This window comes from Vulpes vulpes, chromosome 14, assembly GCF_048418805.1.
Source record: "Vulpes vulpes isolate BD-2025 chromosome 14, VulVul3, whole genome shotgun sequence".
Classification (NCBI taxonomy): Eukaryota; Metazoa; Chordata; class Mammalia; order Carnivora; family Canidae; genus Vulpes; species Vulpes vulpes.
This window is the reverse complement of record NC_132793.1, coordinates 35,639,250-35,666,789: the sequence shown is the minus strand read 5'-3', so window position 1 is coordinate 35,666,789 and position 27,540 is coordinate 35,639,250. Positions and strand designations below refer to the sequence as shown.

Below are 27,540 nucleotides of genomic sequence, written 5' to 3'. Positions count from 1 at the left end.
ATTTAATCAGTCTTGAAGGCCTCAACATTACCATACTTTACCAATCTTTTCAATGGAGAAAGGGAAAAAAGCAAGACGGTGAAAACTCTAGAATCCTCATACTCATATACATACATAAATATGTTGAAAGGATCACCTTTGTATGGACAAATAATTTTTTTAAATGCACTTTATTCAGATGAGAAATTGTTCTTACTGAAGAAATCTCAACTTACCTCCTTGTTCATCCAACATAACCAAAGTCCTGATACCAGCATCTTTACTCTACATTCCAATAATGGTAGCAAAGTTGAAAAAGAGTTAGAGAGAGAAAAGAGAGAAAGAGAAATCAGTAAGGGGACAATTAGCCCTAGAAATGGAAAATGAAGAAGGACCAAAGGAGAAAGAGGGAGGAAATAGGGCAAGAGTATTAAGGGCTGGGGAGGGGCTCAGAGGAAGAGGTTACCTGTGGACCTGTTCTATCGGTGAATCTTAGGGTAGATAAGGGGGATGTAGCTCAGTCTCCATGGGGGTAGGGCTGGGGCTTGGCACAGAATTGGAATACACAATTTAATAATATACTGGGGTTTTATTTTTTGCAAAACAAAAATGCCTTATAGTTTCTCTAACACCAACCATAGAAAGCAAATCTTTCAAAATTTTCTAGACTAAATCTTCTCTGGTATGATACATCAGGAAGTTTCCCTCAGTGAATTGGAAGGAGATGCCCCACAGGAAAGTAAGAAACCTCGGGGGTGAGATTTTTAGGTTTATCAAAAGAGATGATTACTTCACAAAGATTGAGAAATACAGCCCCAAACAGAAATCAGCCTCCTACTTTCTCTCTATGGCGAAAAGTTCTGTGAAGTTTAGAAAGCTGATGGACAGATGAGAAATAAAGGCTCTATATTCTGAGATTGAAAATTTGCACAATAATAGAGTGTGAGAAAATAATTCATCTACAAGTTTTACTGCAGTTCTTTTGTGTAGAAGTCTGCAAAAGGCACTCCTCATCTCACTCCAAATGATCTAAACAAACTAAATGCCACCTAAATTATTTGGTGGAGGGGAGTGGGAATTGGTGGGTAGGGGAAAAGGAACACAGATATTTGGATGTCTCAACCTTAAAAATCGTCATTGCTGGGATCATTAACAATGCCATTTTATACTTCTTAACAATCACCCTATAAAACGAAAATCTTTCCTTAACTAGTTTGAATTCCCAGCAAGATTGAATTCCCCAAGATTGGGTGGTTGCTGGGTTGGTTCATTCACTCAGCTGTTTGTTCATTCATTCATTCATTGACTGAATATTTATTGAGCCTCTACTCTGTTCCAGGCACTATGTTAAGTGCAAGATACGTGTACAGCTTCTCAACTGCTTCACAATGTAAGACGCAGCTTAGGTTAGGTGGACAGAGCTGGGGTCTGGGAGTCAGTAATTCCAAATTCTAGACTTATCTTTGCAGTTCTCTTGCCCTAGAGTCACTTGTTCTGTGTCTCAGCTTTCCTAGTTGTCAGAGGACAGAAACAGCTCCCTCACTTCCCAGGGTACTTATATGGATAAAATGAGCTACAGAATGTAAAGGTTCTAAATATTCAACTCTATGGGAGGCTATGGTTCCAAAAAGCAATTAAGATAAGGGATTTAATTTGTACAGAATCTCAAACAGTTTAGACTGGACTGCTGTGTTTGTTTTCTCAGATCCTTTCCCTTTTTATGAAATTCTCAAAGGAAAAAGTAAATATGGTAGGAGTTCTGATGGAAGGGAATTGCTGTGTCTAAGAATTCACACTCTGGGATTAAAAAAAAAAAAAGCAGTTTTTAAAAAAATAATTAATTTTTTTGAGCTGGGTTTTAATTTCGTCTCTGCCATTTATAGCTAGGTGTCTCAAGCAAGTTACTTATTCACTGGGTACTTCAAGTTCCTCCTCACTAAGATGGCGATCAGAATAGTAGTGAAAGTGTGTACCTTACGAGGGTTAAGTTAGATTATATATAAGTTAGATTATATACCTTTGATGATGATGGCTCTGGTTATAGTACCCAGCACATAGTAGGTTCTCAATAAACATTAGAACCTACATTTGATCCCACTGTTTTGCTGATAGTTTTTTCAATCAAAATAACTGGATTTTTCTTTGGGCAAACTAGAAATGCAAGGGAGGAGAAGGACAGGGATGAGGACAATATTTTGAGGAAGGCAGAATATTACTTTCTCTTATTCTTAACAAGTATTAAGTTTTGATAGCTAGGAATGAGAGGAGGTAGTTTCACTGTTGTCTTAGCTTGATTCTTGGTTTCTGTTTGAGATTGCTGGGAAAATTGTCTACCTAAAAACTAAAGAGTTGGAGATAATGAGGAATTTTTTTTTTCATTTCTTTCTTTCTTCTTTTTATTTCTCTATTTTTATTTTTCTTTTCTTGCAGATGAACTAAGACTATTTCTAGAACATTTTTCAGTCTTTCTTTGATCATTCTGAGATGCTTTCCCCAAAATCCAACACATCTGAGCTAAAACGAGGACTCTCCAGGCACTTTCTTAACCACTAGAATTCCAAAAGCCTCCACATCTACCTATATGAAAAGAACTGCCCTGTCTCAATTTTCTAGCTTTAGTAGAAAGTCTGGCATAATAAAGACATGGCTTTAGAACACTTATTCTCATTACCAAGGTGTCTTGGAAGATAAATTGGGATGAGAAGAAAAGATGCTTAAAATAACCATGCAATGTTGAAGAGCCTCAGTAACTACCACTCCATGAAAGCTCTCTGTGGTGCTTGTGAACTGGCCTGCCCTCAAGCAGTGGGGGCTTTCCTGGGTTACTTTTCACAGCCCCAAGGCATTCACGTGTGTAGACTTCATTTCTGGCAGGTAGTGTCAACAGAGTTAACTTTTTTTGCCTGGAACCAAATATTACTTTCTTAAAGAGGTATTCATGATTCTATTACCAGAATTAATTATATGTTCCGAGGCAGGGAAGGTCTTGAGTTTGGAGAACCATTTTCATACCTGCTTTCCTACATGATACCAATGTATATCTTACCTCCCACCCCCAAAGTTAGGTATTCCATACATGTTTGTGCAAGTGTAGTCATCAAAAGAGCAAGTTTGCAACTCTAGGCTGGGAACCAAATGTTATATGATTTCTAATCTTTTTACCTGTGTAGGGTATCCATTTTTCTGAATTTTCCCAACTGACTTCTGTGTCACTTTACATCGTCCTTGAAATGCCATTAATGGCTTCTATTAAAAAAGCAAGTTTCTATACCTGCCACTTTGTTACACCCTAGTCTGTGAGGGATGGCACAAAATCTTATTTGAACTGAAAGTGGGGTTGTCTGCCGTAGGGAGGCTGCACAAGTTTTGCAACCTTTCCTGTCTTTGAGACTAAATTTCAATAAGAATGCAGCTCAATTCAAATTATATAGCACTAATGTACTTTGGGATCATGGGCAGGATACCACTATTTCAGTGCTCATATTTGCCAAATGATTTCTGTCCTTGATGAATATTTAATGCTGATTCTCTTTAAAGACAATTTCTTTTTTGATCGAAAAGCAGACTATCCTTTGAATAGCCAATGTTCTAGACATAAGGGGTATTTGACCATCAATATAAAATAACCCAGGAGGAAGTAAGAGCAATCAATCTATTGCAATAATACCTTGCTCATAATTTCCTAAGGATAGAAAGTCTAATAGCCTTCTCTCATTTAGTAGAGGTAGGAACTAGCTTCCATCTGTTTCACCCCTTGTTCTAAGATGCAACCTCATGCATGATCAAGAAATCCTTTAGGAGAAACAAAAATGTATGATTCAAGTATCCTACTTCAATCAATAGAGCTTTTGAGACTCCCCCCGCTCCTCCATAAGTTAGAGCAGACACACTCCTTACTCAAGACTGGTTGACACTGCCTGCAATTTAAGAGGCAAAAAAAAAAAAAAGAAGTATTCATTGGCTCAAAGACTCCAATGGATGAGGGGCCAGTTCAGAGTGATGTGTTTGATGCATTTGCTCCACCACTTCCCACAGTGTTTCAACACTACACAGGTAGACAAATTGGTGATAGTTCTGGTATTTTAGAAATTTACTTCACGTGGGCATACATGTAAATGAAAATGAAAAATGAGCCCAGAGGCTATGGTTGAAGGTCATAAAGATGTATAACATAACTAATTATGTCAGCTGACATGTGGGTTCCCTTCAGGTCAATGTGATATCTCATGTGGGAATTTATGAAGATTTACTCTTTTTGCTTGTTCTCACGATGGGTTAAGGGACAACAAGTCAACTCTGAAAACCTTGCCAGCACTCTTAGATTTAGAATACCTGCCTCCTTCTTGGTCCTCAAGTATTTCTGCACAAGTGGTATTCCCAGGATAGAGCAAGGACAAAATTTCTCCTCATTTAGAGAGGGAAAGCTGCTCCCTGTACTGCCAAGGGCTCCTTTGTTGGAGGGCCTTCCTGTGGAGGCCAATTTGTGTTACACTGCAGGCTCAAATGCTCATTTTTCACCAGGCTCCCTGGTGTCCTGGGGAGCTCATTGTGCCCCCTTCTCCCTACTCCTTCTGTGGCAATTTGCAACAATTGACATTTAGCCAATATTTCATTTCTGGGTAAGAAGCTGAAGCTGCAGAAATAAAGGAAGATGTTGGCTTCTGTAGTGTGAAAGGCAGCTGAACTTCATTTTAGTCTTATAACATTGATCTTTCTTTCCTTTCATGTCATTGCATAAGCAATTTACAGTAGCGCGAGGCAAGTAGGCTCATTTAATCATTCTGCTCAAGAACATGCAAGATCTCTAAAAATGATAACCACACATGAATTGATAAGCAGTTTCAAAGCATAGCTAAAACAGCATTTCACTGAATAAAAAACCATTAGGCTTGTTTTATTCAGTTAAGATAAATATAGCCCATCCCATTCTTTTTCCACTTCATCTCTCCCAATGGGCAAGTTCAATTAAACCACTTATTCTTCTTGGTTGACTGCTGCTCTCCCAAATTGGAATGAGCAAGGTTTATTGTAAATGCCCTTTTGATTCCATTATTGCTATCTGCCCTATTTTACCCATTTAAAAATAGTTTGGGATTCATTAACCATGCCTCACAAATGGATGTTTAATCCAGAGTCGGGAATCTAAAAGAGCTTCTATATTTGCATTATGGACTTGAAATTCCTTTTATCAAAGAATTTTCCTATTACTTCGTGAATTTTAGTGCCTGACTCTCAATATTACAATTTCTGCAAATGTTGTATCTATTGGGATACATATTTTTAAAAGTCACAAATGTGGCTGAGTCAAAACAGAGTATCAAGATTAGATGTGACTTAAGAGGCATCAAAATCATTACAAGTGAAGGTTTTATGTAGATAATTCCTTTATATTTGCTTAAAGTGACTCAATCTTCTGCAATTTCTTAGGAGCATTTACTTGGAAGTACCATCCTTCTCTACTTCCTCATCTATAAAGGTGGCCAGGACTGGGAGGGAGAGGGGATCATTTGATGGCTAACTGACATCTCCCTCATTAATGTGGATTCCTGGTAGGCGACATTAATTCTGTAATCAATGGGATCATGGCCTAGGAAAAGGCAGTAGGGTCTAGGGAAAGAATATGCCCGCAAAAGGGATTAGTTTATCTTGAAATATGGCCACTTCTTACCTCTTCAACCAGTTGCAGCATACGACGGGTGCTTTCCAGTGACTGAGATTTAAAAAAAAAAAAAAAAAGTTATGAGTGCAGGATCCAGAGGTCTTTGAAAATCAGAACTACTCTCTTCACTTGAGAAACACAAAGGGTTACTTTTTTTTTTTTTTCACAAAGGGTTACTGTCACATATTCTTTTAAGTTTATGACTGAAACACATTTTCAATCTCTTTCCTATCAGTCTTTCTACATAATAAGATTCCCTAAAGCAATTACATTAAAGCTGATCTTCTAAAATCAAAACCATATGAAGCTGATCTTGATATCAAAGACAAAGTAATCTGGAAAAGATAATTTTGCATGTGCAGGATGCATGAAAAATTATCTCAAATACTCAGAGGATTAATTTGGCCTCCTTGGACCAGGAATATTGAGTTTTAAACACAAACACAATTTTTCATGAATTGAGATGAATCTAACATCAAGTTTCTTATAAAGCTCCTAGAAACACAATTGGAAGCTCTTATCAATACAAATTAAGCTGTCGCCTTAGGGTGAAAAAAAAATCAAGCATGTTTGAAATAACTAGCCTATAGGAGACAGCTATAATAATTATCTCCATCCTTAGATAAGACAAAGTGAGATGGAAAGTCTGAGTCAGCACTGGTCCCTCGGGCACATCGTTGTCACTTTTTTCTCAATTCCTTTGAAACTAACTAGTAGACTCTGGCAACCACTGTGATTTCTCAAAGCTTTGCTTTTAAGTGACAAACTTATTTTGGACAAGATTCTGCAAGAACGGGAAGAACGTGAACTTCCCTGGAAGAGCTGTCAGGAGGCTGCTTGTTGAAATAGAATGGCTGTAAGCAGTGGTATGCTGGTAAATGCTAAAATATATGAATATTAATATGTAAAAAGATATGAATATGTGTATATGTGTATTTAAATTGGTTATTTTCCCGATATAGGGGAAGGAGAGCATAGTATTTACAAATAATAAAATATACAGTGCCCTTTATTATATATTCCATGTAGCCAATTGATTCTCACAGTAAGGTTTGTTAAGTTTTACTGAACTCTTGTGTCCATTGCTAAGCATGCAAAGAACAAGTGTAGTTCTGACATGGATGTCGGTTGATATTTTCATTAACAAGTAAGAGGACAGTGCAACAATGAAGATATATTAGACCTTTGCTAGTTTGTCAATGATGCAAGTGACTGCTGAAGAGAATAAAAATTTTCAAATACTAGAAGATTTTCTCCATTTCTTGTGTTAATTAAAGAGTGATGGCTAGAGACATGCACACTTTTAAGTTTATTCTGTTATTAATATTTTCTCCACTTTCTTAAGTCTAGACAGTCAACAAAACAGTAAGTCAAATCCTGATTTGTAGTGTTTGCAGATTCCTGAGATATAAATACTCCTAACCTGTCTGATTTTTAAGCAGCGTGGTGTAACTAAAGGTGAACTTGGGAAGGTGTACAGTAACACACTGTTATAGGGTATTCCTATATTATAGCTATAAAACCAAGAACTTTGAGAGCATAGGTAGTAGTAAAATATAGGAAAATAAATAAGAAGTGATGAATTTTGAGTATTTATTGCCTTTGATTTTTAATTAATATCATCTATTTTTGTCAATTTATATAATTCAATTTTAATACCAGCCTGTAAAATTCTAGAAAACGTAACAATCAGCTCTCAGAATTAGGCCACCTCCAGACACCCAAAGCCATTGCTTTTTTTAGAGGGTCTTGACTTCTCTAGATTTTTAGAAATTGGGAGTTTAGGCTAAGATATTAATTGTATATAGGTTTATCAACCCATTCCTGTCTGTAGAGGTGTCAGGTATATAGAAAATCAGTCATACTCCTCTGTTTTGTTTTGTTTTTTTTTTTTTAATTTTTATTTATTTATGATAGTCAAAGAGAGAGAGAGAGAGAGAGAGGCAGAGACACAGGCAGAGGGAGAAGCAGGCTCCATGCACTGGGAGTCCGACATGGGATTCGACCCCAGGTCTCCAGGATCACGCCCTGGGCCAAAGGCAGGCGCCAAACCGCTGCGCCACCCAGGGATCCCTCCTCTGTTTTTTAAATTGAGATGTTAAAAAACCTTTTCCGCCTGAACCTGAATAAGACCAAGTACTCAGCTCCCCATCTTTTGCTCTTTATGTCCCATCCCTCACCTCATCAGCCAGTTGGTCAGCCCTTCGCTGCATCTCCTCCAGCTCATTGCGCATGTCTGCGTCTTCGGCCATGGTAGTGGTTGGGGGTGGCTGGGTGCTTGGGCTGGGGGATCAGTGATGGCTTTGGACACAGAACCTGGAAAAAGCAGATTTGAACATGTAAGAGTTTATATAAGGACATGTCGTATGTGCAACAGGAGATCTAAATAGCCCACGCTGTCTCCATGACTCAGTCATCTTCTGAAAGATGGAAGCCATATTCAGACAGGGTTCAATAGAATTTTGCTGTTTCTCCCAAAGGTGCATTATGAATGCATACTTGCCAGCTTTACAATGTCTACCTATGAAGCATTTTTAAGACACGAACCATCCAAGAATTTGGAATGATGATATGGAGGGATATGGTTCTGGGTTAGTATATTTTTAACCTCACATTTATTTTCTATTTTTATTTTATTCTTAAGAGCTTTATTGAGGTATGATGGACATACAATAAATCCCATATATTTGAAATGCATAGTTTGAAAAGTTTTGACATTTGTACACACCAAGGAAACCATGACCACAATTAGGAAAACATATCCAACATCCCCTAAAGTCTTTTCATGCTCTTTGTAATCCTACACACCCACTCATCCCATATCACCTGGCCCCTGTGATGAAACAACTGCTTATCTGTTCTCTGTTACTATAATATATATATAATGTATATTAGTTTATATATATATAAATTATATATATTTATATATATAAATTATATAATATATATAATATATATTAGTTTGCATTTCCCAGAATTTTATATAAATGGATGATAGAGTATGTACTGTTTTTGTCTCATTTTTTTCACTTAGCATAATTATTTTGAGATTTATTATGTTGTTGCATATGTTAATAGTTTGTTCCTTTCTGATGTTGAGTAGTATTCCACTGCATTTAGAGGCATTTAGAATGTAGGAGCAAAGGACAGGCCACCCCCAGATATGCCACTTTGGCATGCACATTATTTCGAGCTGAAAATAATCAAGGCTCAGAAGACTCAGAAATAATATTTGACCTTCCCCCTAACTGCCTACGAGAATGCCCCCTAACTTCCTCCAGGAAAGGAGCAATCACCACAACTAACTATAACGAGGATTAGGGGTGGTAGACAGAGAAGGATTAGCAAAGTCTGATTATTAAAATTGCTCCCTATGTCCCATGTTTCTGTATGGCCCAGCCATACAAAGGAGTAAATGTTTACCAAACATCTCAAACCCTCAAATGTTTGGTAAACATTTACTCTTTTTTATCTTCCAGTGAATTTTTTCCCTTTTCTTTGAAGTTCCAGACTCTTACCTTCTCTTTAGTTCTGGATGACATACATACCTCATTTTGCCAATCTTTGGAACCCAAATCTATGTGGATTCCCCAGACATGTATAATTAAATTTGATTTTCTCCTGTTAATCTGTCTCCTGTCAGTTTAATTTTTAGACCACCTAAAAGAATCTTCAAGGATAGAGGTAAATTTTTACTCTCTAGCAAGGAGCTAAAGGCAGAAAATCTTTAGTTTCCTTCAGTTGTTATCAGAAGTTGCCAAGAAGGCTTACGTGAATATGCACAGCTATTTTTCTAAAAAGAGATGGATCCTTTGTATGTGAAATATGACCAGCCCATTTCTTGGTTACTCTCTTGAAATCTCATATGATACAAATTATAGGTAGTCAGACTGAGCTCCCTCCAGAGCCAATAAGCCCCCTCCCTCTCTTCCTTTTTCTTTTCTTTCTTTCTCCTGTTGTTCCTTCTTTCTCAAATATTTATTGAGTACTTGTAACATGCCAGGACAGTGTTAGGCACTAAGGATATAGTAATGAATGAGACAGGTAAATTCATTGCTGTCATAGAGCAACAGGCTAATTAGGAAGATGGGAGTAAAATAAGGAAATTAAATTATTCAGTGTGAAACTAATTATATTTGAGGACATACCATGGCTGCCCGTGGGTCACAGCAGGCCTTCCTGAGGAAGTCATGTCCCCAGGAAAGGCTATCAGAGGTGATAGGATAAGAGTCCGAGGAAGGGTTTGAGATGATAAATATATGATATGATAAAACCTTCTCTGCGAGTAGCACAACTGTAGAAGGCATGGGCTCTTGCTTTGTGGTTGAGATGGCCAAGTGTGCATTGGAATATTTCCTCCCTCTTCCATGGTAGAGCATGGTCTTGGGGACATGGCTGCTCAGATGGGAATTACATTTCTAGTTCCCATTGCAAGGAGGTGGTGCATGTGGCTAGAGATGGCTCATGTATTGCAGTGGGAATGATGTGCATCCTTGCCAGGCTCAGGCAGTTCAGAAGCAGGCATTCCTTCCATGTCCTCTCTTTCCCTTTCTCAAAAAAAAAAAAAAAAAAAAAAAACAGGGCCCTAGTGGATGACCAGGCCATGAGACAGCAAGAACTTGGGCCCTTGGAATTCCTACATAGAGGCAAGTTGATAATGAACCATAAAGACCCAAAACTTCATATGAAATGACAGTGCACTTCAACTATACTACACTACTGAAACTGTGAGGATTTGGTTTTGTGATAGCAGTGGGTATTATACTAACAGAGGAAGGCCTGAAGAAACTCAAAATGGGATAAAAATATTGCATAGGAGCATGATTTCCCAACCAAAAAACACATCTGTGTTTGTCTTCTATTGAAAATTGTAGATGGGAAAAGAAGTTAGATGTAGGGCCTTGGAGCAATACCATGTTTAATTATTATTCTAAAAATTATTTTTGTTATAATTTGTATTAGAAGCATTTTGTTTTTCAAAAATGAAATGAAAACTCTTCAAAAATAATCAGGTTTGCAGTGGCAGGCCCTCAATGACCTCATCTCCCAGGCCCACTGCTATACTGCTTTCTCAACAGCTAAGGTTGAACTCTTCCTGGGATTTTAATTTAGCACCTATTATTAGACTCTCCCACATGTATTACTCTTGTGAAGTAACTCAGACTATTCAGTGTTCCTCAGTAGGAGGAGTCCTAAAGTGAATCTCCTTTGGAGATAATAGATTTCACAGTTCTTTTATACCCAGTGGTTCTTCAGCAAAGTGACAAATGTGGAATCACGGTAAAAAAAAAAGAAGGAAAAAAGCTTCAGGACTACATTCTACTTACCAGCATTAAAAAAAAAAAAAAAAAAAAAGAGGTAGTAAGCTTATGTTAGGTTAGTTCTATGGGCAGCCATTTAAAATGTCGACAGAGCATCATACCATAAGCCTCCTGATTTTTTTTTTTAAATGACTTATTTATTTGAGAGAGAGAGAGCATGAATCAAGGGAGAGGGAAGGGGAGAAAGAGAATCTGAAGCAGATTACCCACTGAGCATGGAGCCTGGCACAGGGCTCAATCCCACAATCCTGAGATCATGGCATGAGCAGAAATCAAGAGTCAGATGCTTAACCAACTGCGCCAACCAGGTTGCCCTGAGCCTGCTAATTTTTAACACCAATTCTGGCCACCAGAATATGTACTCATGATATGATATACAACTTTAAATGCTTTGTGTTTTACTTAAACACAGATCTCCACTTTGGAAATTAGGGAACTAGCAAACAGAAACTGGAAGGAATTTACACTGAGCCACTTCTGAACCTTAAAATAAGCAGAAATAAAATTCCTGCTTTTTTCTGAATGACTGGGATCTACCCCCTAAAATAAAACGGTGTATCAATGGAAATGTAGAGTAGTTTATGAGCCACAGCTGTGGTGTGAACAAGGGTTTCAGACGATTGACTCTGGTACTCAGTTGCTGGATGACTTTGGGCAAGTTTATCACTGTCTCTGAGCCTCAGTTTTTTTCAACAAGGTGCATAATTCCAGTCTCATAGCCCTTTTTTTTTTTTAATTTTTATTTATGATAGTCACAGAGAGAGAGAGAGAGAGAGAGAGAGAGGCAGAGACACAGGCAGAGGGAGAAGCAGGCTCCATGCACCGGGAGCCCGATGTGGGATTCGATCCCGGGTCTCCAGGATCGCGCCCTGGGCCAAAGGCAGGCGCCAAACCGCTGCGCCACCCAGGGATCCCTCTCATAGCCCTTCTGAAGGTAATTATATTATAGAAAGTTCTGCCAACCTTGTTTGTAAGAATGTGGGAGCTTTCATATTCAGAAAGCCTTGCTCATTCAGGATAAGCCTGTACCCAATGCTAAGAGTGGACCAAATGCAGTATTTGTTAATTAGCTTTCCTTTACTAACAGCTGGGCAGGAGACACGTTGCTGTGGTGCTGAGCACCCGCAGAAGACTGAAACCAGGGAAACCAGCAGAGTGCCAGAGCCTGCAGTCTTGAAGCAGCACCTTTCGCAAGATTGCCACGTGGAGATAAATAAGTGCACCTTCTCACCCTGTTCTCTATCTTTGTATTTTGCTGCTGAGTTCCTTGGGGGAACATCTTCCTTCACTCTAAGCAAGCAACTGACCTTTCTTTCCTCCTAACAGGTTAGTTTATTAGAAGGCAGATCCTGTACTTTCCAACCTGGATTATGATTGCTAGTTCCCTCTTCCAGGTTTATTTGCTGATAGTGCTCTCTCTCACCCTCTCTTCGTCTCTCTGTCTCTGTTTCTCTCTCTCTCTCACACACACACACACTCTCTCTCTCTCAGGGCTCATGGGTTTCCTTGGCAATTTCCTCCCAAAGTTGCTATTCTCAGCACCTGAAAAACAGCTGTTGGGCCCCCATGGCTTCAAGCTGACGGCAGTCTACAAGGATCTGGCTGAGGGGCAGTTGGTGTGAGAGCAGAGAAGCCATGTAGTGGATATCTTTGTTTTCATCACTTCCACGGTCTCCCCAGGAGCTCCCACACCTTATTCCTGCTCTCATATGTGGGGGATGTCTGACTGGGGAGAAGGGCTGATGCATCCGTAACAGATATCAAATGCATGGCATTTCCTAGCTGAAAGAGCAATGCCCACTCTCCTAAAGAGAATACAGGGAGAGTAGGTCTGGAACATACCTCCAGATCCTCTGTTCGGATATTTATTTTTTAGATTTTATTTATTTATTCATGAGAGACACAGAAAAAGAGGCAGATACACAGGCAGAGGGAGAATCAGGCTCCATGCAGGGTGCCCAATGTGGGATTTGATCCAGGGAATCCAGGATCACGCCCTGAGCCAAAGGCAGACGCTCAACCACTGAGTCACCCAGGCATCCTCTCTGTTGGGATACTTGATGCTAGTGTTTGATAATTCTCCCCACAAACCTCAAATCCAAGCATATTAGGCTTCTGAGGGATAGCACCTGAAGAGGCATACTGATGTTGATGAACAACAATTTGATCAGCTGAAAGAACAGTAATAGTGAAACGGCATTTATTATCTAGGTGGCATAGAACATTCACTCATATTAGCAAATTGAACCTCTATCCCATGTGTTGCTCAAGCTAGTAGTGTGGTCCCAGCCAGCAAAACCTGTTCAGTTAAGTGAAGAAACTAGGAGCAGAGCCACTCAAAACTATTCCCTGGGGCTCTGCTGTAAGACAGTCTCCCATTTTATTAAGGGTCTAACAGTATCCTAGTAATTGTCTCAAATCACCAGTGTTTAGTAAAAGGTCTGGCCCCCAGTAGGTGTTCAATTCATGTTAACTGATTTGTTGAGTGAATGAAAGCACTGTTTTGACACTCGCCCCCCACCCCCACCCCCAAGTTAATGTTCCGAAGTCAGCAATTTTCCAGGTGTTGTCTAGGGCAGTGCTTCTAAAACTTCAACAGGCATCAGAATTACTGGAAACCTGGTTAAACAGATAACTAGGTCCCACTCTCAGAGATTCTGAGATAGGGTCCCAGATTCTGCATTTCCAAAAAGCCCCAGGCCATGCTGCTGCTGTTGCCCACAAACAGCACTTCTTTGTAGCTCTGATATATAGAACCTTGTCCCCTGGAGTGTTAGTAAGTGCCACCAGGTGGGTGGGGAGCGGGAAGGTTCTGCAGTTACCCAGACTGTAGAAACTATAGGCTCAGCCAGGGGCTTCAGGGCATTATGCCCAAATCCAGCTCACAGCCTATTTTTATATTGGCTGTATGCAAAGGATGATTTTATATTTTAAATGGTTAAAAAGACTCAAAGATGCATACTTTTTACATGCAAAAAGTATGAAATTCAAGTTTGAGGGTCTATAAATAAAGCTTTACCCATGCCCATTGCTTCCCTGTTGTCAATGGCTCTTTCAGGCTACAAAGGCAGAGTTGGGTGGTTTCAAGAGACCACGGGGCCCTCAGCACTGAAAATATTTACTTTCTGGTCCTATACAGAAAACATTTGCTGATCCCTGGGTTAAATCAAGTTGAACAAAAATCCTTAAAGCATTCCTTATTGGTCTTTTGTATCCATTTCCCGTAGAGAGACACAAAGTGGGGTGTTCTCTTCTGTCTATATTTATTTGAAGAAGTTCCTTCTCCTGGACCTTCCTGAAAAGTGGTTTGTGTTTCCTGGACCATTTTTTATTTATTTCTTTATTTTTTAAAGATTCATTTATTTATTTGAAAAAGAGAGAGAGAAGGAGAGAGCATTCACCCACGGGTAGAGGGAGAGGGGCAGGGAGAGTGATTAGCAGTCTGCACCACGTGCAGACAGAGCCTAACTTGGGGCTCAATCTCATGAGCCCAAGATCACGACCTGAGCCAAAACCAAGAGTTGGATGCTTAACCAACTCCACCACCCAGGAGCCTCTGGACCATTTTTAAATTTAACATATAATATATATTTGCTTTTGATTGGCAATTTCTCTATAATCAGATTTAATCCATGTAATTCATCACAAGGTCCTGGGATGCCTGCACAGCCTTCAGAGATTCCTAATTTCCATGACCAACTGCAGGCCTATGTTCCCAGCCCCAGCAGCAGCACCGGACTGCATTAGGGACAAAAACATCTGAGAGGCTGTTGCTGTCACAGTATGTGGTACAAAGCAGCAGGCTGCCGCTATTCCTTGATGTCAAATATAAATCGCAAAGCTTTTCATTTTCTAATGCTGCACGCAAGTCTATTTGAGTCTCATATTAGACATGGGGCAAGTGAAATACAGAGACAACCCTTACTTCCTTATTAAGGGGCTTATTTATCTTCATGCATTAGGCTAAGACTGTTCTCTTGATGTAGAGTCTGGGTTTTACCTTTTAATTAATAAAACAAATAAACAAGCCCACATATATCAACATCTATCGGCTGAATTATCACAGAGCCGAAACCTACAACTTGGTATCTTCTCACACTGCTAATCATTTGAACGAAACCTCTTCAAGATAATCTCTCTCTCCTTCTGCAGAAACTGCCTGCTTTCTGGTGGGGAAAAATTCAACAAAATTTTATCAAAGACTTACTGTAATCAACCAAGCCCAAAGAAGAACAAAGAGACTTTATAAACCGAGTGGACAACTCTCCTTAATTATTAATAAAATCACATGAACACTCACTGAGGGCTTACTCTTTGCTAGGCCCTGTTTTAAGTGCTTCTCATATAATAACTTACATGAAACTTCAATGCCATATGGTGTGCATACTACTATCATCCCCAATTTGCAGATTAGAAAATATGTTTAGAGGTAACTCTCTATTAACCACAGAGAAATTTCAGATCAAGAACCTATGTCATTTTTGAAAGCATATTTTCTTTCTTTTTTTTTTGAAAGCATATTTTTCTCAAAGCACATTGTATGGCTATTTTTGTCTTTTAATCAAAAACTGAAAACTAGGGGGATCCCTGGGTGGCGCAGTGGTTTGGCGCTTGCCTTTGGCCCAGGGCGAGATCCTGGAGACCCGGGATCGAATCCCACATCAGGCTCCCGGTGCATGGAGCCTGCTTCTCCCTCTGCCTATGTCTCTGCCTCTCTCTCTCTCTCTCTCTCTCTCTCTGTGACTATCATAAATAAATAAAAAATTAAAAAAAAAAACCTGAAAACTATTTTATTTTTAGTTTCATTTATATATTAGAAAATAACATAGAGTGGTTTGACAGATATATCTCAGGATACTCCAGCTTTTGATATAATCTATCATCTCTACCTATGCTTTTAATCTCTAGTTCTTCTTTCTCCCCTGTTTTTTGCTTATTTTATTTCTCTTTTCCTCCTAGGATATGACTGTGGTCTCTTTATATCTTTTTGAATTGACAAAAGATTCATTTATTTCACATTTTTCTTGTTTTTGGTACAGCATGCTTATTGCTAGAAATTATTTTTTATGTGTTATTGTGGCTCTACCCTAAAAATTTGGGCATACATTATAGCCTTTGTTACTTATTTCGAAATAGCATTAAATTTCAGTTTTAATTTCCTCTATTCTCATTTCTTCTGTTTCAATTTTTATTTCAAGTAACTCGAGTTATTTAAAAGTATTGTTTTAAAATTTAAATAATAGAAAAAATTTAAATAATAGAAGTTTTTTTTATTGTCATTGCTAATTTTATTTTCATCATGATCAGTAAAGGTGGCCCATGTGATTTGGTTTTTGAAATTAGGTGAGATTTCTTTTGTACCCCAGTGCCTGGGCAATTTCTGGGAAAGGTTGATTTGTGTTTAAAAAGAAAGTCTATTCTATCGTTGATTTTCTCTTGCTACCTATCTATACCAAATCAAGCTAAAAAGGAAGATCTGTTATTCAAACACCCTGAAATCTTTAGTCAGTTGATCTATTGATTTCCATGTATTCAAGTCCCTGGCAGTACTGTAGCTTTATCAATTTCTTCTTAAATTTCAGCCCATTTCTTGCTTTTTATATTTTGCAGCTGCATTATCACAAAATAGTCCCTTGATCACTTTTTCATAGTAAATTATAGCTTTTATTGATATTAAATAATAGAACTGTACCCATAGACTTTATTTATTTATATTTATTTATTTATAGGTGACACATAATATTACATTAGTTTCATACCAATTGACACCACTTGACACTATTATAATATCATTGAATATACTTCCTATGCTGTACCTTTCATCCCCATGACTTACTCATTCCATACCTGGAAGCCTATGTCTCCTCTTCCCAGTCACTATGGTATTTATGCCACACAACTTTGGTCAAACTTAAGGGTTGGGAATATATGTCTTCTCTATTCCTGTCATCTTCTAAAACAAACCCAAATAACAGCAACAACAAACCAGTATCATGCATCTAAGATGTGGGAGCTCTCATTTGGCTCATGACTCCGAATCAAACAGTGGGGCAGTCACCAGTTTTCTTTGGGTTTTTGCCCTTACTCTTGAGAAGGAGCTGGTACTTGGATGTGTTTGGAGGCAAGATCTCTTTCCTCAACTATAATGCTTGGATCTCTTCTCCAGTTACAATGATAATGAGAGGTGATCAAGGATGGACCTACTGCCATTATTTTTACTGGATGAAATGTATTACCTGAAGATAATAAATGCAACCATAAGACTCAAAGTGCCCATTCTAAGGGAATAGTGAAATGCAGTTACTGCTGCTGAGACAAGTCCTCAAGATTCCTCAAGTGCATCAGGAGCATTATTTACTCTGAATAATTAGAATTTGCCCCAGGTTTGAAGCAGCCTTTCTCAATTAAGAAAAATCAGCTGCATTTATTCCAATATTCTATGTCATTGTAACTCTTGCTGTCTAAATATTATGCATAATAATAATCATTTACTGAGAACTTGCTATGCGCTAGGAACTTTATATAAAGCTTGGGGGGTATACAGGAACCCCCAAACCTTTGCTACTCCAACTGCAGTTCCCAGACCAGCAGCATCAGCCTCTCCTGGGAGCTTGTTAGAAATGCAGAATTATAGTCTCTACCTCAGACCTCCTGAATGAGATCATCTATTGAACAAGATCTTCAAGCATCAGGAGTTTAAGAAGTGCTTCCCCAAAACATGTTATCTCCATAGTAAGCAAGAAAAAATGATATATTAGTTGCCTTGATAACCAGCCAAGATCAGAGGGTCAGTGGAAGAGGCTGAGAGTTCCAAGTGGGGGAGACAGACTCTGGGCCTATACTTCCACCACTGCACCCCATGCCATTATTCCATTTTGCCCATTCTACACAACTTGCGCAATTCCAGCAGCATTTGCTTCTCAGCAGACAGGAAGCTCCATGGCCAGAGGTTCCAAATGTCTCACAACAGTGTCCTGTACTTGGAGGATGGTCACACTGGCTAATTTCTATGAGATAGTCTTTCATTCAGAGAACAAGGGGAAGATGTTTATCAGAAAAAGCACACAGAGACTTTTCTTCTCCAAATAGCAGAGTCTGTGAAGGCTAAGACTTGATTAAGATGATTAGAGCTAGATAGTCCTGATAAACTCTTCCTCTGAAAATGATAATTAAATTACATGTCTTAATGACAAACTAAGGATCAGAGCAAATAATTTTTAGCAAGGTAGCAAGGTTCTGTTTATATTTCTATTGTTAAAAATGGCCAGTTCTTAAATCTGCTGTGTTTGTGGTTGTATAAGTTCTTCCAAGTGTGGACTGGACTTAGTTCCTTGTTCTTATATGTTGGATATTTTTGTGCATGAAATTCAACTTCCCTCTTTCTTCATAGTAGGCACTACTGGTATTAACAAATTATTTAGTTGAATTAAAAAAGATTTGTCCTTCAAATACGAAGAACAGTGGCTCATGAATAGATTTACTGCCTTACTTCCATTTTATGCCCAATATCTGGCTCACTGATAAGTTGCAGTGCTCATGACAGCACTTCATAGCATGGTCTAAAGTCTCCTTGCATCTAAACTTTTTTATTTTCTTGTAAAAATGCAGACTATCAATCATACCACCTATGCAAGGATGAAGGTGGTGCTAGAATTTGCATTTCCTGCAACAACTATAGGTCCTCCTATGCCCCTAGAATGGAAGGATTCATGTATAGCTTTGTGTAGTGCTGAAGGGCTTTGCAAGTATCCAATGGGAAACTCTGATAATCCTAGATAATCCTAGATAATAATTTATCTAGATGATAAAGCCATCTAGAAATGCAAATATAAAAAATATATAAAATATATTATAAAAATATATATATAAATATTAAAAAAGGCAGCCTCCCTTTCTCCCCACCATGTTCTTCTCAATATCTGATGGCATAGAATGGACTAGATTAAACACCATGAATGCATTCCTTACAGGAAAATTTGCCTTAAGAACCATCTCAAGTGAATAGATATTTCAACCAGCTCAGAGATATGTCACCATTTCCCCAGTATCTCTGAGGGAAGCCACTGACCACCATTACAGCCCCATGCCTTTCAAGCTTGGCTTCCTTATTTTTCAAATCATTGTGTCCCACCCAATTTCTACATGGGATTCTGTGTCTCTACATCTAGATATATAAACAAATACAGTCCTGATCTGGTTTCTTTTGAAAAAAGTCTGACTTCCCTGATGAGCCCCTTCCCTGGGCTACTCTGGGCATGACACTGTGGCTGATAGGCAGCTTCAGCTTGGCTTTTTGTTTTTTAGGGTCCTGGTCTGGGACCCTAAAGCAGCCAGCTCCCATGCAGCCAGCTTTGGCATCTCTTAATTGCAACAAGGCTGCTAGCCACAACCAACACTGATTATGCCTAAATCTCTCTTTTTCAAAAGTGCCAATGTTTCCTTTGTTTTGCAAATACAGCCAAATGGGTATTCAGCACTGAGGTTTGTATTATGCCACAGTTCCTGATTGTTTACTTGGGAGCCAAGCACAGAGGACTCACTGATGGGAAGAGAGGGAAGGGCAGAATGGGACTTCATCTCATTTACCCTGATCCTAGTCAAAGCAAACCACAGTAATTGGTTCAGCCATTTAACCAATGTTTACAGAGTGCTACGCTAGTGCAGCCACATTCAGCATGCAGCTGGAGTGGAACGGCCACCTCTAAGGGTTGGCTCTAGGAGCTCTAGGGAGAAACCTTTTGCTTCCAGTTCTCCTCTTTCATTTTTGTCTAGGAGGGAACTGATGAAAATGTTTGTATTCTAAGGAACCTGGCTGGTTCCTGGAAACAGTGATATCTATGCAGGAGTACACTTGGGCACATGAGAAACAAGTCTCTTTATAACCTAAATAAAATGGTTTCACTCAGGAGTACATGAACTGATAAAATCCAAGACCACACAAAAAGACCATCATTCTAATCAAAACAAACTATTTCTGTGCCCACAGGACCAAATCAACAGTTGTTAGCTGCTATATATTCCTGTTCACTGATAGTCTTGCCTTCGGTAATGGATATTGGTGCTCTCTTCAGCCCCCTGGGATCTCTCTCACTTGTTCCATGTAGGTGTCCCCTAGTTTTGTCATATTTCACTCCTGACTCTTCCCTGGGACCATTTTTGTAAGACCCCATAAGGCTGCTTCACCTGATCCATTGAAGGCTGTAAGTGCCCAGGTCTCACCAGGGCAGACCCATAGCTGTTAACCCATTGGCACAGCAGAACAGAAGTCCAGCTGTTTTTATCTTAAGGCAAGGCATATCATGAGGTATATTGGACCATCCAAAGGTTCTCTGGGGGTCCTGCCACATCTAAGACCTCTCCTGCAATTGCCCCACTGCCTGGCTTCCTCTCTGTCTAGCTGTCCTGCTTCCTCCTCTCCTTTCTTGTTTCTCCTGGCAGCACTTCCTTAATAAATCATTGCATACACATCCTTGTCTAAGAGTCTGCTTCTGAGGAACCCAGCCTGAAACAACTTCCATTGGCTTGGGAGTTATATTATATGAAGTATGGAGCACTGTAAACCAGGGACTGAAAAGAATGAATAAATCACTGCATCTGGAAGGGGCACGGGCAGGGGAAGAACAGAAACTGCTTGCATTCCTAGCCATGCCAAAGAATATGCTAAGTCCCAGCTGAACTTACTTGGGTTTGAAGACTCCACAACCAAATCATCATAGAGTGGCTAGAATTTGAGGGTTATTGGAGCATCATCCTCATGGGAGGAAGGAAAGCTCAGAGAGGTGGAGTAGTTTGTTGGCAGCCACATCATCATCTGGAACTCAAATCTTTAACTCCCAATCTAGCGTTCATCTTAAGGTACTACCGACATCACACACATTAGAAAACTTGGAAGGAAGGGACTCATCTTGTCTGGGCTTATTGAAGGTTTTCAGAATGTCTAAATATACCATGACTTATGCCAACGTGGCCTGTGCTCTTTTCCTACTGTTAAGTTGAGGCAATTGCTCTTTTTATCTGCCATCATAGCATCTCTCTACTAACAAAACCCAAACTGTAGTTTCCTCTAGCTTAGATGTCTTCTGGAAGGTACTGATTTTGGTATAGAATGTTTTCTCTCCTGAATTAAAAGGAGGCATATGAGCTACATGGGGCATATCAAAGAAACAGTATTATTTGTGTTGCTAAACTAATTGGATTTTGGCATTTTCTTTCTGTGGACATAAAGGTGAATGATGTTGATTATCATGATCTATTTTCCTAGGAAAGGTATTCATGATGAAGAGTCCTCCACATCCTAGACCTGTTATCCGTGTGAATAATTTGTCCAAAACCCTAGACTTCCTGTGTTTTCTTCACAATTAAAACATAAATGCACACCAGATTATTAACTTAATCCTTTTAACATTTGGTTTTAATGGACTCATGTTTCAAACTTAACCTCATTCTAAGTAATAACATCTATCCAACCAGAAGTTTTATGTGTTAGTTATGTTTTCCTAATATACACTGAAATAGACACACAACTATTTTTCTCAGAATCTGGGAGCCCACAGAACAAATGAGTGATTACCATCAAATGTCCATACTCTTTAATTTGTGGTTAAACTTGAAGCTAAGACGACAACAGGGAGGTAAAGGTCTTGGAAATCACACCGTACTAAAGATGAACGAAGGCATGAGGGTATTTAGTAGGAGAAAGAAGGCAGAGCATGACTCAAGACTCAACAGTTACCACAAGGAAGGGTCTTGTTCTATACAAGCCGTTAAGTTATTTGTTATTAACTTAAAATTCTTTGGCATGGATATGTGCAGGTTGTAAACTTTACACCAAAGGTGGTTGGTAAATACTATATGCACCAGAATTGGGAACATACAGTTCTGGGTGGGGAGTGAGCATTTCAAAGATTCTTAATCAGAAACCCACATTCCTGAAGACAGCTACTACAAGAGCTTCAATCCTTTTTACTATGGTCTACTGGGAGGTTTGGTAAGTAACAAAATGGGCATTAGGAATGACTTATCATTGGTGAAATGAGTTCTCAAAATATGCAAATTGGCTAGAAATACCGTACAGACACTAACATCCCCCATAACATAAATACATAAATAAGGGGTGTGTGTGTGTGCGTGTGTGTGTCTGTGTCTACTTGATCTGGATCGATGCTATTGCTTAAAGTGTAAAATTGGTCCTTTATTTTGTTATGATTAAGCAATACTCTGCTTACTGGTTCTCACCTGGAGAGCTTGTTAAAACGGAGACTGCTGATGTCTGATAATTTGCACTTCTAAGAAATTCTCAGGTGATACCACTGTGTATGGTACAGGGGACACACTTTAAGAACCAGTGCTCTTACCTGATCTACAACAAGGTCACCTGAATTTTGTTACTAGAATATCTTTGCATCTTCCCTGGATAAGCCTTTTATACAAGGTTCTTACTGGAGTGCCCAAAAGAAAGTTGGGGCATTGTGTTGGTAGAACAGGTTGTCCAACTAGGATTGTGTCTTCTAGTTAAGGTGTAGTTAAGATATTGATGATACAAGCATGGATTCCCCACATAAGAGTGGGTTCTTTGTAGCCAGGGAAATTGGGATTTGCTGATTAGCCAGAGCAAAATCTTTTAACTCATCTCTCAGTATCCACTTCTTCCATAGGCAGTCACGGAGCTCAGAACTTAGATGGACCTAATTCTAACCTCTTGTCCCTTTTGGGAAAGGTTTGCCATGATGGAAGGAACAACATCCCCTTTTCGGGATTAAAGGATCCACTGTGGTTGTAAACATGGAAGACATTCCCTAGGTGGACAAGTTCCAGGGAGGAGCTGACTCACTTGCAAAGTGGCTTCATGGGGGTGAGAGGATCAAAAAATGCCAACCTAATGATTATTTCCAATTAATCTGACAGTATCATATCAACGAATATAGACATTTGCCCTAGACTTTATCATTTGCCTTGAATGGAGATAATGATAATTATTATTTTTTGCTTTAGATAATAGTTCTGCTATGTCTCTCCTTGAAGCAACCAGGACCTACAAACACAATCCCACTTTTTGAAAAAAATTCATCATGCACCAACCTACCAAGTGGTTAAGCTAAGAGACTCATATAAAATATTTGCTCTAAAAATGAATTCACTGCAAGATTTCTTTAAAATAGCAAAGCTCCTGGCTTGCATTCTAGCATGTTACAGACTGTTAAGTACTTGACAGAAAGAATGGAACCAAAAAATAAAAAAGTCCAACCAAAGTGTCAGGAGTCCCAGCTGATGTCAGAAGAGATCCAATTGATGATACAGTGTCTCTGAAGTGATTGTATAAGTCAATGGGAATAGAAGACTGATTTATAAAGTTAGATTCATCCAAATCTCCAGTTGCTTAAGGTAAGTAGCTAATATAACTCTAACTGTCCCAGTATATAAATTTGGCTTCCTCAGTTAACTCTATTTGGCACTCACTATCATTAATATGGAGTAGATTTAAGAAGAACCATGGACTAGACCTTGTGGGCAAAAGGCCTGAGGATTTTTTTTTTTTCTTTTGCATGAACTGAAACTATCAGAGGGAAGGAATCTTTCTGTGGTCAAATGATAAAGATTTTCATGCTAGATAAATCTCTACTCAGTGAGTGTCCCATGTTCACTTCTATCACTGAATGTGTGTTTGATCATTGCTAGTTTCAAGATACAATTTCAACAAGTTAAAAACATAATTCTCATAAAAATATAGTGAATATGTGTCAAAGATTTACTTAACTCATTAATGAGGGAACTAGCATGATGATAAATTTGATTCAAGAATAATTGATATATAATAATGCTAGAATGAGATTGCTGTAATTACATATATAGCTAGTTAACATCTTCTAGGGCAATAAAACTAACTTTTATCTTTTTTTTTTACTAGCCAGAATCATTTAAATTTTTAGTACAAAAAAATCTTCAGGAATCCCTGGGTGGCGCAGCGGTTTGGCGCCTGCCTTTGGCCCAGGGCGCGATCCTGGAGACCCGGGATCGAATCCCACATCAGGCTCCCGGTGCATGGAGCCTGCTTCTCCCTCTGCCTGTGTCTCTGCGTCTCTCTCTCTCTCTGTGACTATCATAAATAAATAAAAATTTAAAAAAAAAATCTTCAAGTTAAGGAACATATAACTTCACAGAATATGGAGCCTGATCAAAAGTTAATGGTAAGTTAAATGAAGAGAATTACATAATCTGTGAGTGTGTCCCTTAGACATGCATCCATCCTTTGCCATATTTTCTAGTTTAGGATAATTTTTCTTAATAATAAAAATGTATGAGTTTTCCCTTGGGTGTTATACTATTATACTGGTAGCAGCCACCAGATGAACTTTCTGCTTTGAAAGTCTGAGTGATTATTTATGATTTCTCTCAGTGCACTTAGTGAAGAATCTTAAACATCATATGCCGATGGTTCTCAAATCTGGTGTGGGGGGAAGGGAGGGTGGAGGACATTAAAATCTCTTGAGGAACTTAAAAAACTCAAGATGCCCAGCCAAAACCCCAGACCAATTCAATAACAATCTCTGAGAATGGGTCATAGGCAGCAGTATATTTAAAGCTCTTCAGGTGATTCTAATATACACCAAGACAGAGAACCACTGTACTACTTAGAATCAGTATCTGTGTGCATGTGTATATATAAATTTATTTTAAAATTTTCATTAATCATTAAACATTGCTCAAATGCCATTTTATTATTTTTATTTATTTTTTCAATTGTCATTTTAAAAGACTGTATTGTGTTTCATCATATAAATGTATTATGATTTATTTGACTATCTCTTATTCCTGGACATTTAATGCTATTTATACTTTTCTGTCTCTCTCTTTTCTATTTTTGTTATAAATTAGATTGCCACAAACTTATTTATATAAAAACTTTATCTACATCTTGGATTATTTCCTTACAATAAACTGCTGGGAGTGGATTTACAGGTCAAAAAAAAAATAAATGCTTAAGGACATCTGAGACATATTACCAAAATGATTTCCACAAAGGCTTATTAATGTATACTTTAAAACTGATAATGTCCTCAATTATTTAGAAAATATATGCATATTTCAAGAATAGTTAAAGCATTTCTCAATGGACATTTTAAATTTAAGTTTAATTTAATCCAGCTAAGATTTATTTTAGTGTGTATATAGTTAAAGTCCCAATTTGATATTTTCTCTGAATAGTTCCTTTCTCAATGTCATTTGTGAAATAATTCATTCTTTCTCCATTAGTTTATGTAACATAAAGTATGAAGGCTAGTTCTCTTAACTCTAGAGAACAAACTGATGGCTGCCAAAGGGTAAGTGGGTTGGGGGGATGGGGGAAATAAGCGATGGAAATCAAGAGTACACTTATCTTGATGAGCACCGAGTAATGTACAGAACTGTTGAATGACTATATTGTGCACCTGAAACTAACACTGTATGTTAACTGTACTGGAATTTAAATGTATTTATTTATTTTTTAAAAAGATTTTATTTATTTATTTGTGAGAGACGCAGAGAGAGAGAGAGAGAGAGAGAGAGGCAGAGACACAGGCAGAGGGAGAAGCAGGCTCCATGCAGGGAGCCTGATGCGGGACTCCATCTCGGGACTCTAGGATCATGCCCGGGGCTGAAGGCAGGCACTAAACCTCTGAGCCACCCAGGGATCCCTGGAATTAAAATTTTAAAAAATATGTAGATTGGGGGCACCTGAGTGACTCAGTGGTTGAGTGTCTACCTTTGGCTCAGGTTGTGATCCCAGGGTCCTGGGATCAAGTTCTGCATCAGGCTCCCTGGAGGGAGCCTCCTTCTCCCTCTGCCTATGTCTCTGCCTCTCATGAATAAATAAATAAAATATTTTAAAAATATGCAGATTAGTTAACTGTACTTTGCAATAGTGGATAGACTCACAGATGCACATGAAAAAGACTGACACAATCTATTTTGAGTATATTCTTGTCTCAGTTTTAACCATTACTATTTCTTAGAATGATCTAGTTATGGTTTTAACTCTTACTCCCTTATAGAACTCATAGGTGTTGAAAAACAACTTGAAAGCTCATTCTCTTTGAGATGGCTTTAATCTGTCTGCAAGCAGCTTGTCACTTTGCCAATAACAGACCTGCCTAAATCCATCTGTTCTACTTTAAATATTCTCCCTCTGTAATATTGGTTATACCTTTGCATTATCTCTGAAGAAAGGTTTTTCTATGTAATGTTCCAGATTGACGTATTACCAATTCTGAATTTAATGGGATCCATTTTTAGGCATTTTTATTTGTATTTATTTATTTTTAAATATTATTTCTATAATCACCATAGTCTCATTGTCCTATGCTTAAGAACTCCATTGAAAATCATTAAATGAAGCCCAAAGTCCTCAAAGTCAGATTACACAAAGGAAAAGGAAGCCAGGATTATGCTCAAGAAAGCAGAAACATTTTCTTTTTTTTTTTTTTTTTTTTTTTCCGTATCATTATTTTTAATGTCCAATGTTTATCATATGAGGGCCGGGGCTGCTTTCTCCTCAACTCAAGTTTATAAATTTTCAATTGGCTTGTGAGGCCAATAGGGATACTTCTTCTTGTCTAATTTGGTTTCTGGGAAGACTTCATTCAGGTCCTCAATAGTCATCTGATCAAATGGAATTATGTTCTTCATCTTCTCCAGCTCTTTTTCATATTCTTCAATCCTGGCCTTTGAGAGGGACAAAAACTCAGCACAGCTTTTCACATCTTCTTTTTCCTCAGCATCCACCTGGACAGTGTATTTATCCTCTGGCACAGGAACCTTCAGGGCATTAAACTTCTTCTCAAAGTCATGTACCAAGCCAGCCTTTGCCACATTGGCCTTGTAGTAAGCCCAGTCGATAGCAGGCGGTTTCTCAGGAAGAGTAGCCAACCTGGAGGTAAGCATCTCATTCCAGGATTTCAGGGAGTTGGCAATGGCCTTCTGGTTTCGGGGTATGATCTCCCCAAAAGCTACCCAGTCAATGGTTTTTAGAGCAAGTTTTCGCCCAGCCACCTTGAGATCCTTCACCGACCCCGGCGGCCCCAAGCAAAAACATTTTCAATGAATTTAAGACACAAATCTCCTCCCTCACCCACAAGATTCCTTTGTTAGATCCATAGGAAAGGTAAACTTGTTTACTAAGTTTTTTAATGAGTGTACTTCATTAGCTATTGCACTTTTTTAGCTTTGTTATGTTCAATAAAGCTTTATGGTGCCTTTTCTACTGCCAGGCATCATACAGACCACTAGTCATTGCATGTCACAAAGAGGAAAAGCTGACTTCAGTAAATTTCCACTCACAACTCTCTGATGGCCAAGGAAAGGGTGCATATGTTGTTGTTCTAGAACCTGGAAAGAACTTACGCTGACCCATTCACCCTCACCCCCCACCCCCCACCAGTCTCTGTCTTGATCAAGAAGTTGTTTGCTCATTGGAAGGATACCTTGCCAGATGGTGGATCAGAATTAAGTGTGTCACCTGTGGCCAGGGAAGCAGGCATCACTTGCTGGCCCTATAAGTGATCAAACTTTGAAGTGCTTTCCAGCCCCAGAGTCGATGTCAGACCA

The 27,540-nt window shown here is 38.7% G+C and overlaps 1 protein-coding gene and 1 pseudogene across 4 annotated transcripts in view; both read right to left on the bottom strand.

Annotated features, from left to right (window-relative positions):
* Positions 1–27,540, bottom strand: part of SNAP25 (synaptosome associated protein 25) — a 79,139-nt gene that overhangs the window by 18,177 nt on the left and 33,422 nt on the right. For all 4 annotated transcript variants that reach the window (XM_026012282.2, XM_026012283.2, XM_072736386.1 and 1 more), the window contains exons 2-4: positions 7,819–7,954; positions 5,648–5,689; positions 216–264 (exon numbers count right to left, since the gene is read on the bottom strand). In XM_026012282.2, coding sequence (XP_025868067.1) covers positions 216–264; positions 5,648–5,689; positions 7,819–7,890 — 163 coding nt within the window. In that variant the 5' untranslated portion in view covers positions 7,891–7,954. The remainder of the gene's footprint in view (positions 1–215; positions 265–5,647; positions 5,690–7,818; positions 7,955–27,540) is intronic.
* On the bottom strand, positions 26,402–27,024 carry LOC112930050 (ATP synthase subunit d, mitochondrial pseudogene; annotated as a pseudogene).